The 13,268-nt window shown below is 36.8% G+C and overlaps 1 protein-coding gene across 1 annotated transcript in view; it reads left to right on the top strand.

Annotated features, from left to right (window-relative positions):
- The window catches only part of znf512b (zinc finger protein 512B), a 95,509-nt gene that overhangs the window by 48,976 nt on the left and 33,265 nt on the right, over nt 1-13,268 (top strand). The window contains exons 3-9 of the mRNA XM_051095981.1: nt 934-1,013; nt 1,267-1,395; nt 3,943-3,984; nt 5,394-5,602; nt 5,826-6,037; nt 8,426-8,497; nt 11,800-11,934. Coding sequence (XP_050951938.1) covers nt 934-1,013; nt 1,267-1,395; nt 3,943-3,984; nt 5,394-5,602; nt 5,826-6,037; nt 8,426-8,497; nt 11,800-11,934 — 879 coding nt within the window. The remainder of the gene's footprint in view (nt 1-933; nt 1,014-1,266; nt 1,396-3,942; nt 3,985-5,393; nt 5,603-5,825; nt 6,038-8,425; nt 8,498-11,799; nt 11,935-13,268) is intronic.

Raw genomic sequence — 13,268 nt, 5'->3', positions numbered from 1 at the left:
GTTTGATGAACATAGTCTGTCATTGCATAGAAGAGTTATGTGAAAATGAAAAAAAAAAAAAGTTTGTTGCTATAGATAACCTCATATGTGTTTGAAATGACATGAGATGAGTAAATGAGAAAATGTTCATTTTTAGGTAACTTACTCCTTTAACTCAAGGAGTGTGTCCTCCTAGTGCTGTGTCAAAGACATGCTGATTAATGGTTCATTTACTCTAGTCTGTGAAAGGCCTTTATCACTCTCATTTACACACACACATACACACACATACACACACACATAGCAGACAATTTGTCTGAAGCCACTTTGTAAGTGTCCTTATTATGTAGTTGCTTAGCAGCCATAAGCCAGCGGGCCTCTATGGAGTATTAGTGTGTAATTATCTGCCGTTTGCTCAATGTTTTGACCTTGCCAGCGTTCGTATAGATTTGCAGCAACTCTCCGTGACCTCCACTAACCAGAAAACCAACGCATGCTATCATCTTCCACTCTCCTGGGACTTGCATGAAATAAGCAATGCCACTAATTTGTACGCAGAACGCATCTGCAATTGACTGTGTCTCTAAATGTTCGTTCAGCCTCACTAAAGTCCCCACAGGGACGTTTGGAACATATGGAGAGCTGCAGTGTTGTGAGGTGTTGAGGGGAGTTTCTTAAACAATCATTAATCTGGAGTAAGGTTAATGGTTCTTCTTTGATAGAATCAAGGTGTTTAAGGAGGACAGGATAAGATTGGAATTCCACAGAAAAGGCAGCATGAAATCAAAATGGACCCTATTTACTTTCTAATTTACTTTCCTGGTATTATTCATCAGTGCAGAACAACAGGTTTAGAATTTTTTTAGAATGTAAAAACTGAAAGTGCTTTTATTTCTATTCTATTTACTGCAGTTTATTGGTCAGAATATGTCATTAAATGTTCATTTTCATCAGGTTCCTCCTATAATGAGAAATCAGAGGGCAAGAAGAAAGGACGCCCTCGCGTGGAGGTCCAGGAGCTGCGCATTATTCCCGTGAGTAAAGCAATAAATATCCATTTTGGCTGTTGATGAAGGAATGAGTCTACGCCAGATTGGGATTTTGGGTGATTATTTGTGAAAGGAGTAAAGGGACTTTCCAAAACTATTTCCAACTGTTGTATTTGGAGAAGGAACATCTCACAGAGAGCTGTGTGTAAGTAAATTGATTGCTAATAGTTTCTAATACCTCTTTTGCGTGTGTGTGTGTGTGTGTGTGTGTGTGCGTGTGTGTGTTTTCCCGCCCTAGGCCCATATGATGGTGCAGTGGAAAGAGGAGTTTAAGAGTCGTTCCAGGGTGAAATGTCCATGCTCAGGCTGCTGGCTGGAATTCCCCAGTATTTACGGACTTAAATATCACTATCAGCGATGCCAAGGGGTAAAAACTGAAATCCAGACTACACGGCGATACGCTGCATATGAATGCAATTTTTAATCTGGATGTACAAAACTACATTTATTTAAAATCAGATAATCAGTAGGTTATATGAACTCAACTCAAAGTTTTAAGAAGCCCTGTAAAATTAAGCTTGGATTAGGATCACATCTGCCAGACAATTTGAGGTTGAACTGTTATTGTTTTGAAATTCCTTGACATTAGCAAATTTGTTAAGTGGTATTTTAGTGATTGTTAGATGGAAGGAATACAGAGACACAACTTCGGTGCTAAGCACAACATGCTAAAAACTAGGCACGAGGCCGCAGCCATCACAGCACATGGCTACGAGTGCGATATTGTGTTTATTCAACAAACTTGTTTGATGGCATAAGTGTGTAAATACATAAGAAACAACAATGAAGTGCCTTTAAAAACTCTCTTATGTGTGAACTACTTCCTTCCACCACAGATTCAAATCTCAAGTTGACAGTTTAACAGCTGAGCCCAAGCCTCCATTACTAATTCAGAAACGTCACTATAGAACTAGTAACGAAGGAATGTTGATTTACTTCATTAAAAAACGTATTTTTATTACTGTATTAAAAGCTCACTGTATTATGTAGAGCAGGGATGGGCAACTTAAGTCCTGGAGGGACACTGTCCTGCAGAGTTTAGCTCCAACCCTATACAAACATGCCTGCCTGCCTCTATCCTTCTAGCGATTGTAAAAGACCTTGATTAGTTTGTTCAGGTGTGTTTGATTAGGGTTGGAGCTAAAATCTGCAGGACAGTGGCCCTCCAGGACTGAAGTTGCCCATTCTTGATGTAGAGTATTATTAGAGAGAGATGGACTGAGCGAGTGTGATTACCTGCATCTGATACAGCATTCATTCTTCAGCTCAATCTCATATTTACAATAAAACAGTTTGAATCAGAGTATGTGAGTGGAGTTGAGCAGAAACAATTTCCCCTCTGCGCTCCAAGCATTCAGTAATCATTCCGCTCTAGGTCCACCATTTTCCACTCCCTGCTTCACTCCTTGCTCAACTGATGAAATTGACGGCTAAATAAACAATAAAATAAAATGAATACAAAGAAGAGAGCAGTTTCGTGGCTTATTGGAACACTAGCATACAAACTTTTTCCCTGCCACATGCCAAGCTTATTGTGTGGCTGTCAGTATTAAAAAGTATCATTTTTTTAGTGCAAATTTTGTTTGTAAAAAACGAAAATATCAGTACGTTTGTAATGGTGTGAGTGAGACGAGAGGCGAGCGGATCCATATGCAAGCTTTTATTCAAACGACGAGACAAAGACATGGTCAGACAGGCAGGGTCAGAGCAGCAGCAAACAGGTATAACAAAGGCGAGGTGTGGGGATAGTCCGTGTAGCAGGCGTGGGTCGATCCGTGGCGAACGTAATCTGTTAAGGGGCAAAGCAGAGGGATAGTCCAAACAAACACGCGAGTAGTCCGTAGGCAGGCGGCGAGACAGACGAGACGAGATGGCCAGGCAAGAAAGCTAAACACAGGAAACTGGGAACTAACTAGGGAACTTGGAAACAACGCGAAAACAACAATCCAATAAACCACAATGAAAACCACAATACTCTGTGAACGGAGGGAAAGTCCGGGGCTTTTAAAGGGCGCCTGATTGGTCACAGGTGTCGACGCAATCAGCGTGATGGGTGATGGGAGTAGTAGTCTTTCCCTACTAGTAGTAGTATCATGCTTTCACCCAGAAGTATCTAGAAGGAACAAACTAATTCCTTGAAAACTGAAACTACCCTCCTAAACTTCCCGCTCATGTCCTTTGCCGTCATTATAACCATAACATTCTTTTTGATTTGAGTGATCCATTTGTATTAAGCTAGCTAAATATGTTTAACTTGTGAATTCATGCTAAATATGCAGTTATATTATGAGCTGTTGGAATGAATTGTACTCGTGATGGCGCAGTAGTGGACGCTCTGACATTTAAAAAATCCGCTCCTCGCTCCGTTCAAAATCACACCGCTCTGCTCACATACTCTAGTTTGAATGTCCACCGAGGAAAGCGATATCTTTGTCATATTATCCTTTCATCTGTTAAGGATGATTTCCGATGACAGTGCTGCTCAGTGCATTTGTTAGCTACGTCTTACAAGGTGTTGTTGAAAGTAAAAATAACTTTCTTCTTTACAACTCTGTTTCAGTCTCTTTCAATATAAAAGTCTTTATTGACGGAATAATGTAACTAAAATCACCATCACCAACAGGCACACCATTTCTCAATACTAAATACTATTATTAAATACTACTATTTTTATTGAATAATATAATTGAGTAAACAACAACAACAGCCATCAAAAAAGCTGCTAAGCAATTCAGTCAAAAGTACAAAGGCAGTGCTCCGATATGCAGCATTAAATTTACATAAAATATGATGTTATGAGATTTTGCCCTCAGTCAAAACTATTTGCTCTGGAACAAATAACAGATTAATGAGACCAAAGACTGCCTATTAGATTTACCCAAATCAAATCATATCTCATGTTTAACCACTATAGAGACATCAGAGCCAGCGGCAAATTCCAGAAGATCTGACCGAGGTAAGGCTGTTCTCAACAGGTGCATTCTCGCCTAAACAACTCTCCAAACTACATTTTGTAACACAAAAACAACATTACTTGTAAAATTGGTTATGAATTTGGTTATCCACCATGACACTCACTGTCGGAAATACTGTAAGTGGAATGATACAAACGGTGAAACAGTTGGGGTTCTGTTATAACTAGAATATTGCACTGCTGGAAAAGTCTCAGCCAATCCGATTCGAGGACCAGAAAGAACTGTTGTGTGTGTGTATATGTCATTTTTTAAGATTATTTGATAACTAGAAAGTATAATAGAATTTATATAACATTAAAAATGTTATATTATACTTATGTATATACTTATATATTACTTTCTATCACTTTTGATCTATAATAATATAATATAATCAGAAATTTTAGCAAATTAATGTCATATATAGGGTATAAAATCTGCAGTACATATATACATACAAGGAATAAATACTTGAAATATATTTAATTTAGTTAACTGATAGACAAGGGGAAAAACTGTGCGACACGTAACATAGCCTATATTTGCTGAGTTTCAGTTCAGTTTTGAGACCAAAAGGAAACTCAAATGGCAGAAAGCGACATTCTATTTGTTTTTTAAGTTGATTTTGCTGGTATGAGGAAAGTTGAAGTAATCGTGCCGGCGCACAGACACAAAACATATCAGTTCCAGGCTTCTAGCATTGATAACTTGACAGCGCAGTTGGTACTTTATCAAAATAAAACACAGTGACCCAAACATCAGTGTGCCCGCCTCACTGTGTCACCGTTAGAACGTGACTGATCTTTTGCATTGCAAATATGGAAATATTATGGAATATTTGGATTTGTGCCGAACGAGAGAGGTAGGATACAAGAGCACAAAGCTCCATGTCGCAGACAGTTGAGTGCGCAAGCCTTCAAAGTAACGTTATACTCCTTTGTCAGTGAGAGACGTGTTCATAATCAGCACGTGATCACTGTCTAGTGGTCTTTGTTTTCAAGAGCGCAACAACTGGCATTAGCTGTTCTTCTGCCGGCGGTTATCGAACAGAGTTGCATTACTGCGGGCGCCCCCTTCTGGATTGAGCGTGAATTGCCTGTATTCATTGTAAGACCTCATGCACCGAATCGAGATGCCCGTACCGTGACGGTTCGGTACGAGTACATGTAACGTTACGCCCCTAATAAAATATAATATAAAAATACTACTTGACCTATTTAATGACTAGTCAAGCAGTCCACCATCTTGACCCATACCTACTTTAGTAATAAAATGCTTAAGTAAAGCTGCCATCAGCTGTAACATGAAGTCAGATAAAACTTTGGAAAGACCCACTATCATTTTTGCTTGGATCTGAGACCTATGGAACTTGACCTTGTTTTGTATATGTGTATTATTTTTTGGCGTTCAGGCGACCATATCAGAGAAGCTGAGTCACAGATGCCCATACTGTGAGGCTGTGTTTGCCACCAAGGTGCGTCTTCAGAAGCACAAGCTGTGGAACCATCCAGAAAGGGTCACAACGGAGACCAAGCCCGGGGTCACCTTGGACACCAAATCCGATCCCAAGTCCGAACCCAAACAGCAGAAAAGCCCTGTGAAGGGAAATGCCAAAAAAAGGTGCGAAAGCTCTGTGTCCTTTTCCTGACCGTCTTGCCACTTGATGAATTTCTGGAGCGGTTTTGAATTGAGTTTAGTCACACACAACAAAAAACGCTTCAGGACATGACTTGTTTTCCACACTGCCATCATTAGATTCCAGCTGAAGTCCTCTTGTGTTACTATAGCACCAGTCCTCTGAGGATTGACTTTAATAGCCTGTGTTCCCTGTGCTCCCTCTCAGGCCCATGGAGAACAGCCCTCCATCACCCGTATTTTTCAAGGTGAAGAAGACCCAGGAGGTGTCTCAGCCCTCACAGAATGGGGAGTGCGCCCCCCAAAGGCCGGACAGGAAACAGCAGCAGGGCACGTCTGTAGACACTGGGGGCAGTGAGAGCGAGGGGGGCAGTTTACCCCCACCCTTTCCCGAGGAGGACCCTGAGAGAATGAAGCACAGTAAGAATGCTACACACTGAGATTAATGCTGCGCATGGCAGCTTCTGAAACACCTGTCCATGGTAGTACCATGATATACCATATGCAATACTGTAACACATGAATATGCTAATCATTCAGTACCATAGTAACAACCACAGTACAGTAAGTTTGGCTGGTGTGAGAGACTTTAGGGTTAGTTACATCATATACAGTCATTTCTAGGTCGTGTAAACATGAATGTTTGGTTTTCTCTGACACTTGGATGTGAATTCTATGTGAATTTTTTTTTCTTACTCTTCAACTAGGTTAAATAAAGTAGCTAACCGACAGGTCTTGATTTGTGATTTGGTAGCATCTTGCATTACAAACAAATGCATAAAATATCAAATGTTTTTTCATGTCTATTTACATCATTTTCCAGCAGATGTTTACAATTTTATAGCTGCCTTTATTTACCTTATAATTTACAACTCTTTGTCTGCATATCGTTGTAAAGTTCAAATTGCTTTTTTTGGCTTTAAGTTTTTAATTTCTTTACAAAGAAGTACTACTTACTATGAATTTGTAAAAATATATAATAATGTTTTTTTATTATTTTAAAATAATATATTAAATAATGCATGCAAAATACATGTACAATTATACATGTAAATATAAGATTATAAATGTAAATACATTTCGAAATTTAAATGTAATTTAACATTTTTTATAATAAATACTGTTTTTAAATTATTAAAAATAAATATAAAATAATATATGTAAAATTAATATATGTATGATTATACATGTAAATTAAAGATTATAAATTCAAATAAAATTTGAAGTTTAAATTTAATTAAACATTTTTAACATTTGTTGTTTCCAGTGAAAATATGGGCATATATATATATATATATATATGTATATATATATATATATATATATATATATATATATATATATATATATATATATATATATATATATATATATATATATATATATATATGGGCTGTTGGAATGAATTGTGTATATATATAAAACTCCATTATTGTTTGTTTTAATTATTTAAATATTTAAATTTATTATTTATTAAAAAAAATACTACCTGTAAAAAGAATACATTTAACATTATACATATAAATTTAAAATTATGAATTTAAATTCAGGATAACAGTTTATATTTTAGATTTTTTTTGTGTGTGTTTTTGCCAGTGAAAATGCAGACAAAAAGACTAACTAATGGAAAATTATTTTAAATTGTTCCCAAAAAGTCTATGCTGTGTATGTGTAAAAATTGTTTTACATTATTTAAAAATATTATTAAATAATGATTGTAATAATACAAGTTATATATGCAAATATAAAGTTATACAATTAAATACATAAATATTAATTCATATATTAGACCATAAATATTTGTTTGTTTTTTAATTTATTTAGTTATTTAGAGTGAAAATATGGACATTAGTGCAAAAATGTAGGAGATCTGATCTACTGTATAGATTTCAAGTTAGATGTTAGAAGTCATTAACACCAGTGTGCCCAAATAATTTTTCACATTTGCACAGGTGATTTTTATTTTACTCATAAATGCGGTTTCACTCTGAGCAATACAACTTGCCTTGGGGTGATTCTGCAAACTGTCATGTCAATAAAGTGAAACCAGAGGTCCGTTGTCTAGCAAAGTAGTTCCTCCTCAAAAGGAGAGTCTCAGTTCTCTTTACTTTCTGTACTAAAATGTCCAGGGTTCTTAAAATTGCTATAACATCCCAGAGTGCCCTCATTGACTTCAGTAGGAAATGGTTGCCTGGCCCTTTAAGCAGCAGTGTGTAAGTTCTCTGTGTTAGATCCGTCTGAGAGCTCCTGGTCATTAAGTCTCTCTGGTAGCTGGTGGCGGCTGCTGTCTCTGTCTCTGCCTGGCAGAGACGCAGCGTGTCGAGATGTCGGCGTGGCTCGTGCTGTGAGTCCGCTATTTATGGCCTTTTGTTTGGGTACACGATCCCTTCGTTTGTTGTTCCACGCCAGAGCCAGGGGCGAGGACATCGTGTGTGTATGCGTGTGTGTGTCGATGTCTAAAATGTCAGGAAAAATGCGCTGGAGCAGCTGTGTTTGTGTGACATAAGCTGACAATCAAAGACTATGTAAACACATACACACATACAGAGACACGTAACATATCCGCTCTCAGCTTCCATGACTGGTTCATGAAGCTGTGTTAGTTTCTCCACCTGAGGAAAAGCAGCATGTGAAACAGCAGGTGTGCTGAAGTTTAAGCATCATTAATGACACTGTAACTTACAGCAGAAGCTCATGAGCGTTGTTGTTTAGCACTGCATGTTGTCATAGAGCAAGCATGAATGCAGCTCTATGCCATGTTTTTGATATGTTTGACCTCTTGTTGTTGTTCTTCTCCATTTGAGCCAGGGAGGAAGCAGAAAACTCCAAAGAAGTTCACCGGGGAGCAGCCGTCTATTTCAGGAACATTCGGTTTGAAAGGTAGCACAAACACACACTAACATATGTTTTTATATGACCTCCCATGACTTCTGAAAGTGTATTATTATTGTTAAAGACTAATTTTAATCCTTCAATTTTTTGCATTTTATATGTGAAAAGGATTGTTTTGTCCCTTTATGAAGCTGTTTTCATTTTTGTCCCCACAGTGAGTTAGTAAACTCATTCTTCCTATCCTCTCATCTGTTCTTCCAGCCAGTAAATTAAATTTTTTATTAAGGGACAATATTTGCCCTCTGGATTTGATTTTGAGAGGGATTTATTAGGGCATGTTTTTGTAGCCATAAAAATAAACACAGTGTGCCGTCCATATGTATAAAACTGAATCAGTCGGTGAAGTAGCATGGCAGTTAAAACGGAACAAATCAGCATCAGATAGAAGAAAATCTGTAAATATTTAATAACAGTATTGGTAAATAACTAAATAGTAAACATACTACTGGGACACACAGAGCATAGAAATGCAACCCACTGAGTCCAGAGGTGAAGCTGCATCTTGGAACCCACTGAGCCCAAAAGTGCAGCTGTGCCAGAAGGCCAAACGGGACTGTGCAATCATGATAAATGTTTAAATCAGACCATACTCTGTGACATGCCTTGCAGAACTTTTTCAGAATTTCATTTTTAAGAGTTTTGGTATTGAACCAGTCCATCGACTGTCTCAAAAATGAGGAAATTCTCCATGGAATGTTTTCAGGTTCTAAACCCATATCTTACCTGATTTTTGTAACTCTTCTAGATCTACAATAATGAACAACAAGTAATGTTTTACAGAAAGGTTCTGTTAGTGAACATTAGTTAATGCTTTAACTAACAATGAGCAATACATTTGATATAGTATTTATTAATTGTAATAAAAATACTACTGTTCATTACGTTAGCTTAGATCCATAAACTAATATTAAAAGATACAGAGCCTGCTTAATGTAATTAAAATATATAAAATGTATAATGCACAGTCATGGCCAAAAATAATGGCACCCTTGCAATTCTGTTAGAAAAGTTCTCTCAGAAAATTGTTCCAATTGCAAATGTTTTGGTATTCACATGCGTATTGTTTTTGTCTGCACTGCAACAACACAAAAAAATGAAAAGAGAACGAGAAGAAAAATCAAACTTGATAAAATTTCACACAGAAGTCAAAAATGGACTGGACAAAATTATTGGCACCTTGTCAAAATTGTAAGAAATAATTGCTTTTCAAGCATGTTATGCTCCTGTAATTTGTGTTTAGACACACCAGTGGCAAGTAACAGATGTGGGCAATATAGTAATCATACTTGCAACAGGTTAAAATGGAGAAAAGTTGACTCAACCTTGTCACACTGAGTTTGGAGAAAAGAAAGAATTGTAAAGAGTTGGATTTGAGAGAATAAATTGTGGAAAAACATGGACAATCTCAAGGCTACAAGTCCATCTCCAGAGATTTTAATGTTCCTGTGTCCATTGTGCGCAATATCATCAGGAGGTTCACAGCCCATGGCACTGTAGCTAACCTCCCTGGACGTGGACGGAAGAGCAAAATTAATGAATAATTACAACAAAGGATTGTCAGAATGGTGGATAAAGAACCCCAATTAATTTTCAATCAAATTCAAGCTGATCTGCAGAAACAGGGTACAACAGTGTCAGCTCGCACTATCCCTCAAAAAGGGATGCTATGGTAGGAGACCCAGGAGGACGTCACTGCTGACTCAAAGGCATAAAAAAAGCAAGACTGGAGTTTGCCAGACAAAACCACAATCCTTCTGGGAGAACATACTGTGGACAGATGAGACAAAAGTAGAGCTTTTTGGTAAAGGACATCATGGCACTGTTTACAGAAAAAGAAATGAGGCCTTCAAAGAAAAGAACACAGTCCCTACAGTCAAACATGGTGGAGGTTCAAAGATGTTTTGGGGTTGCTTTGTTGCTTCTGGCACTGGATGCCTTGACTGTGTGAACGGTATCATGAAATCTGATGATTAACAAAGAATTTTGGGACGCAATGTAGTGGCCAGTGTCGGAAAGCTGCATCTCTACTGGAGGTCATGGGTCTTCCAGCAGGACAATGACCCAAAACACACTTCAGAAAGCACTCAGAAATGGTTGCAAACAAAGTGCTGGAGAGTTCTGAAATGGCCAGCAATGAGTCCAGATCTGAATCCCATAGAACACCTGTGGAGAGATCTCAAAACAGCAGCTGGGAGAAGGCATCCTTCAAATCAAAAGAAGAGTGGTCCAAAATTCCAGTAGAGAGGTGTAAGAAACTCATTCATGGTTACAGGAAGCGATTGATTTCAGTTACTTTTTTCCAAAGGGGGGTGCTACCAAATACTAAGTTAAGGATGCCAATAATTTTATCCAGTGCATTTTTTTGGGTTCTGTGTGGAATTGTATCAGATTTGATTTTTTTTTCTCTGTTTTTTTTTTTTTTTGTGTGTGTTGTTCCAGTGCAAACAAAAAAACATGTAAGTACTAAAACATTTGCAACTGCAACAATTTTCTGAGAGAAGGGTTGCATTTTTTGACAGAATTTCAAGGGTGCCAATATTTTTGGCCATGACTGTGTTAGTAAATGTTGAAATTGACATTAATGATTAATAAATGCTTTATAAGTATTTTTCAGTGTTAATTCATGTTAACTAATTTAAACAAAAATGGATAAAAGCGTTCATTTTAAAGGCATATTTTGCCCTTGTTATTTTAATTTTTTTAACTAATTTTTTTTTGCTACTGTTAGTGTACATTTTGGTTACATTCATTAATACATTAATTTCTTATGCTGTATTCAGCCAAACTCTTACGTTAAGTGAACTAAAGTACAGAAAGTCTCTCTTTAGTGACCTACTGGATTGCCATGAGCCATTTTATTTATGACTGACTGCCTCACAGTGGTGCTTGTTGTCAGTGTTATATCAAAAGTGACTTTGACTTTCAGAATGTAGTCCTGGCCTCCATTCAATAAATACTCCTTGAGATTTCAGTGGTATTTTTGCCACCGTATGTTTATAATTATCAACCGTATACTCTTTGATAGTAATTACCCCTGTTGGTGTTAATAGGTGGGTCTGTAGGTCTGTTCTAGAAGCGTTTCATTTCCTGTTGAAGTTATAATGGTACATGTTCAAGAAACACTGCACCACAACAGACTACAACACAACAAGTCTCTTTGACCGCCAGGAGAGTTTGAGAGTTTCACTTCCTCATTTCTCTTTTGTTTGTTCTTTTTTAAACATACTTTTATTTTTGTGACTTTTGAGGTCTCTGCCTTTCCTGAATGTAATTTGTTATGTGTTGTACAGGAATGAATAAGGTGGAGGAGAAGTTGAAAGCAGGTCGGATGAAGAGGGCGGAAGGGGCTCTGTTCACTGAGGAGTCCCAGAGGAAGCAGTCGGTTCAAGCTCCCACCAGAAAAGAAACTGCTGTTATTAGTTCAGGTCTCTCTCTCTCTGCTCTCTCTGCATGTTTGCATGATAAGAGCATCAAGTACATTTGTACTGCCAAAGCAAATAAAGCAAAATAGTACAAATAGTGCAAAACAGTTCTAATAATAGTACAAATCAAGTAAAAATAGTTCTATTGTAAAATAAATAAAACAAAAAAAAATTCATTTAAAGGGATAGTTCACCCAAAAATGAAAATGACCCCATGATTTACTCACCTTCAAGCCATCCTATGTATATGACTTTCTTTGAATACAATCAGAGTTATTTTAAAAAATGTCCTGGCTCTTCCAAGCTTTATAACGGCAGTGAATGGGGTGACAAGATTTTGAAGTCCAATAAAGTGCATCCATCCATCATAAAAAGTGTTCAAAAACACTTTCTCTCAACAGCCATTTACTGCATTTATAAAGCTTGGAAGAGCCAGGACATTTTTTTATATAACTCAGACTGTATTCGTCTGAAATATGAAAGTCATATACCTAGAATGGCTTGAGGGTGAGTAAATCATGAGGTAATTTTCATTTTTGGGTGAACTGTCCCATTAATACATATGAAATGATATATATATAAAAAAAACTTTGAGGTTGATATAATATTGAACTTTACTCTACTGTTTGACAATTTTAATGTCAGTAAGTTATTGATTTATTTATTTATTTTAGAAAATGTCACCATACTTTTAGTCAGAACACTGATCAAAATTGTCAGTACATTCTGTTCTTCAAAGAATACTGAAAAAATGTATCATGGTTTCCACAAACCATAAAGCTAAACTTGTTTTCAGCATTTGATAATAATAGGATCACACTAATGACTGGAATAATGATGCTGAAAATTCAGCTTTGTATCACAGGAATAAATCGCATTTAAAAACATATTAATAGTGAAAACAGTTCTTTTAAATTGTAATAATATTTCAAAATATTACTATTTTTTAAGGGCTGTCCTCGACTAAAGGTTTTTCTATCGACCAGTAGTCATTCATATTTAACATTAGTCGACTATTAGTCGTACGTTTATTAATAAACCATATAAATCATAATAATGAACCTTTAATTGCCTACATAGCCTAATCAGTGCTCAAGCGCATGCAAAAAAAAGCTTGCCAAAGCTCACCTGCAGATATTATGAATGTGTCAGGGAAAAACAGCAAGTAGACTGCATTTACATTTTAATAATTTATTGATTATTGATAAACTAGTGCTTTCTGATTTCTCATCTCCGCAATAACGATGTGCCTTTATGCATGTTTCATACAGATAATGATCTGAGAATATTTGTTTGCTATATGGTTCATTTAAAAGAAGACATTCTGCTCTCTATAG

This window comes from Labeo rohita, chromosome 23, assembly GCF_022985175.1.
Source record: "Labeo rohita strain BAU-BD-2019 chromosome 23, IGBB_LRoh.1.0, whole genome shotgun sequence".
Taxonomy (NCBI): Eukaryota; Metazoa; Chordata; class Actinopteri; order Cypriniformes; family Cyprinidae; genus Labeo; species Labeo rohita.
Note: the sequence above shows the minus strand (reverse complement) of the source record. Positions and strands in the feature narration are given on the sequence as shown.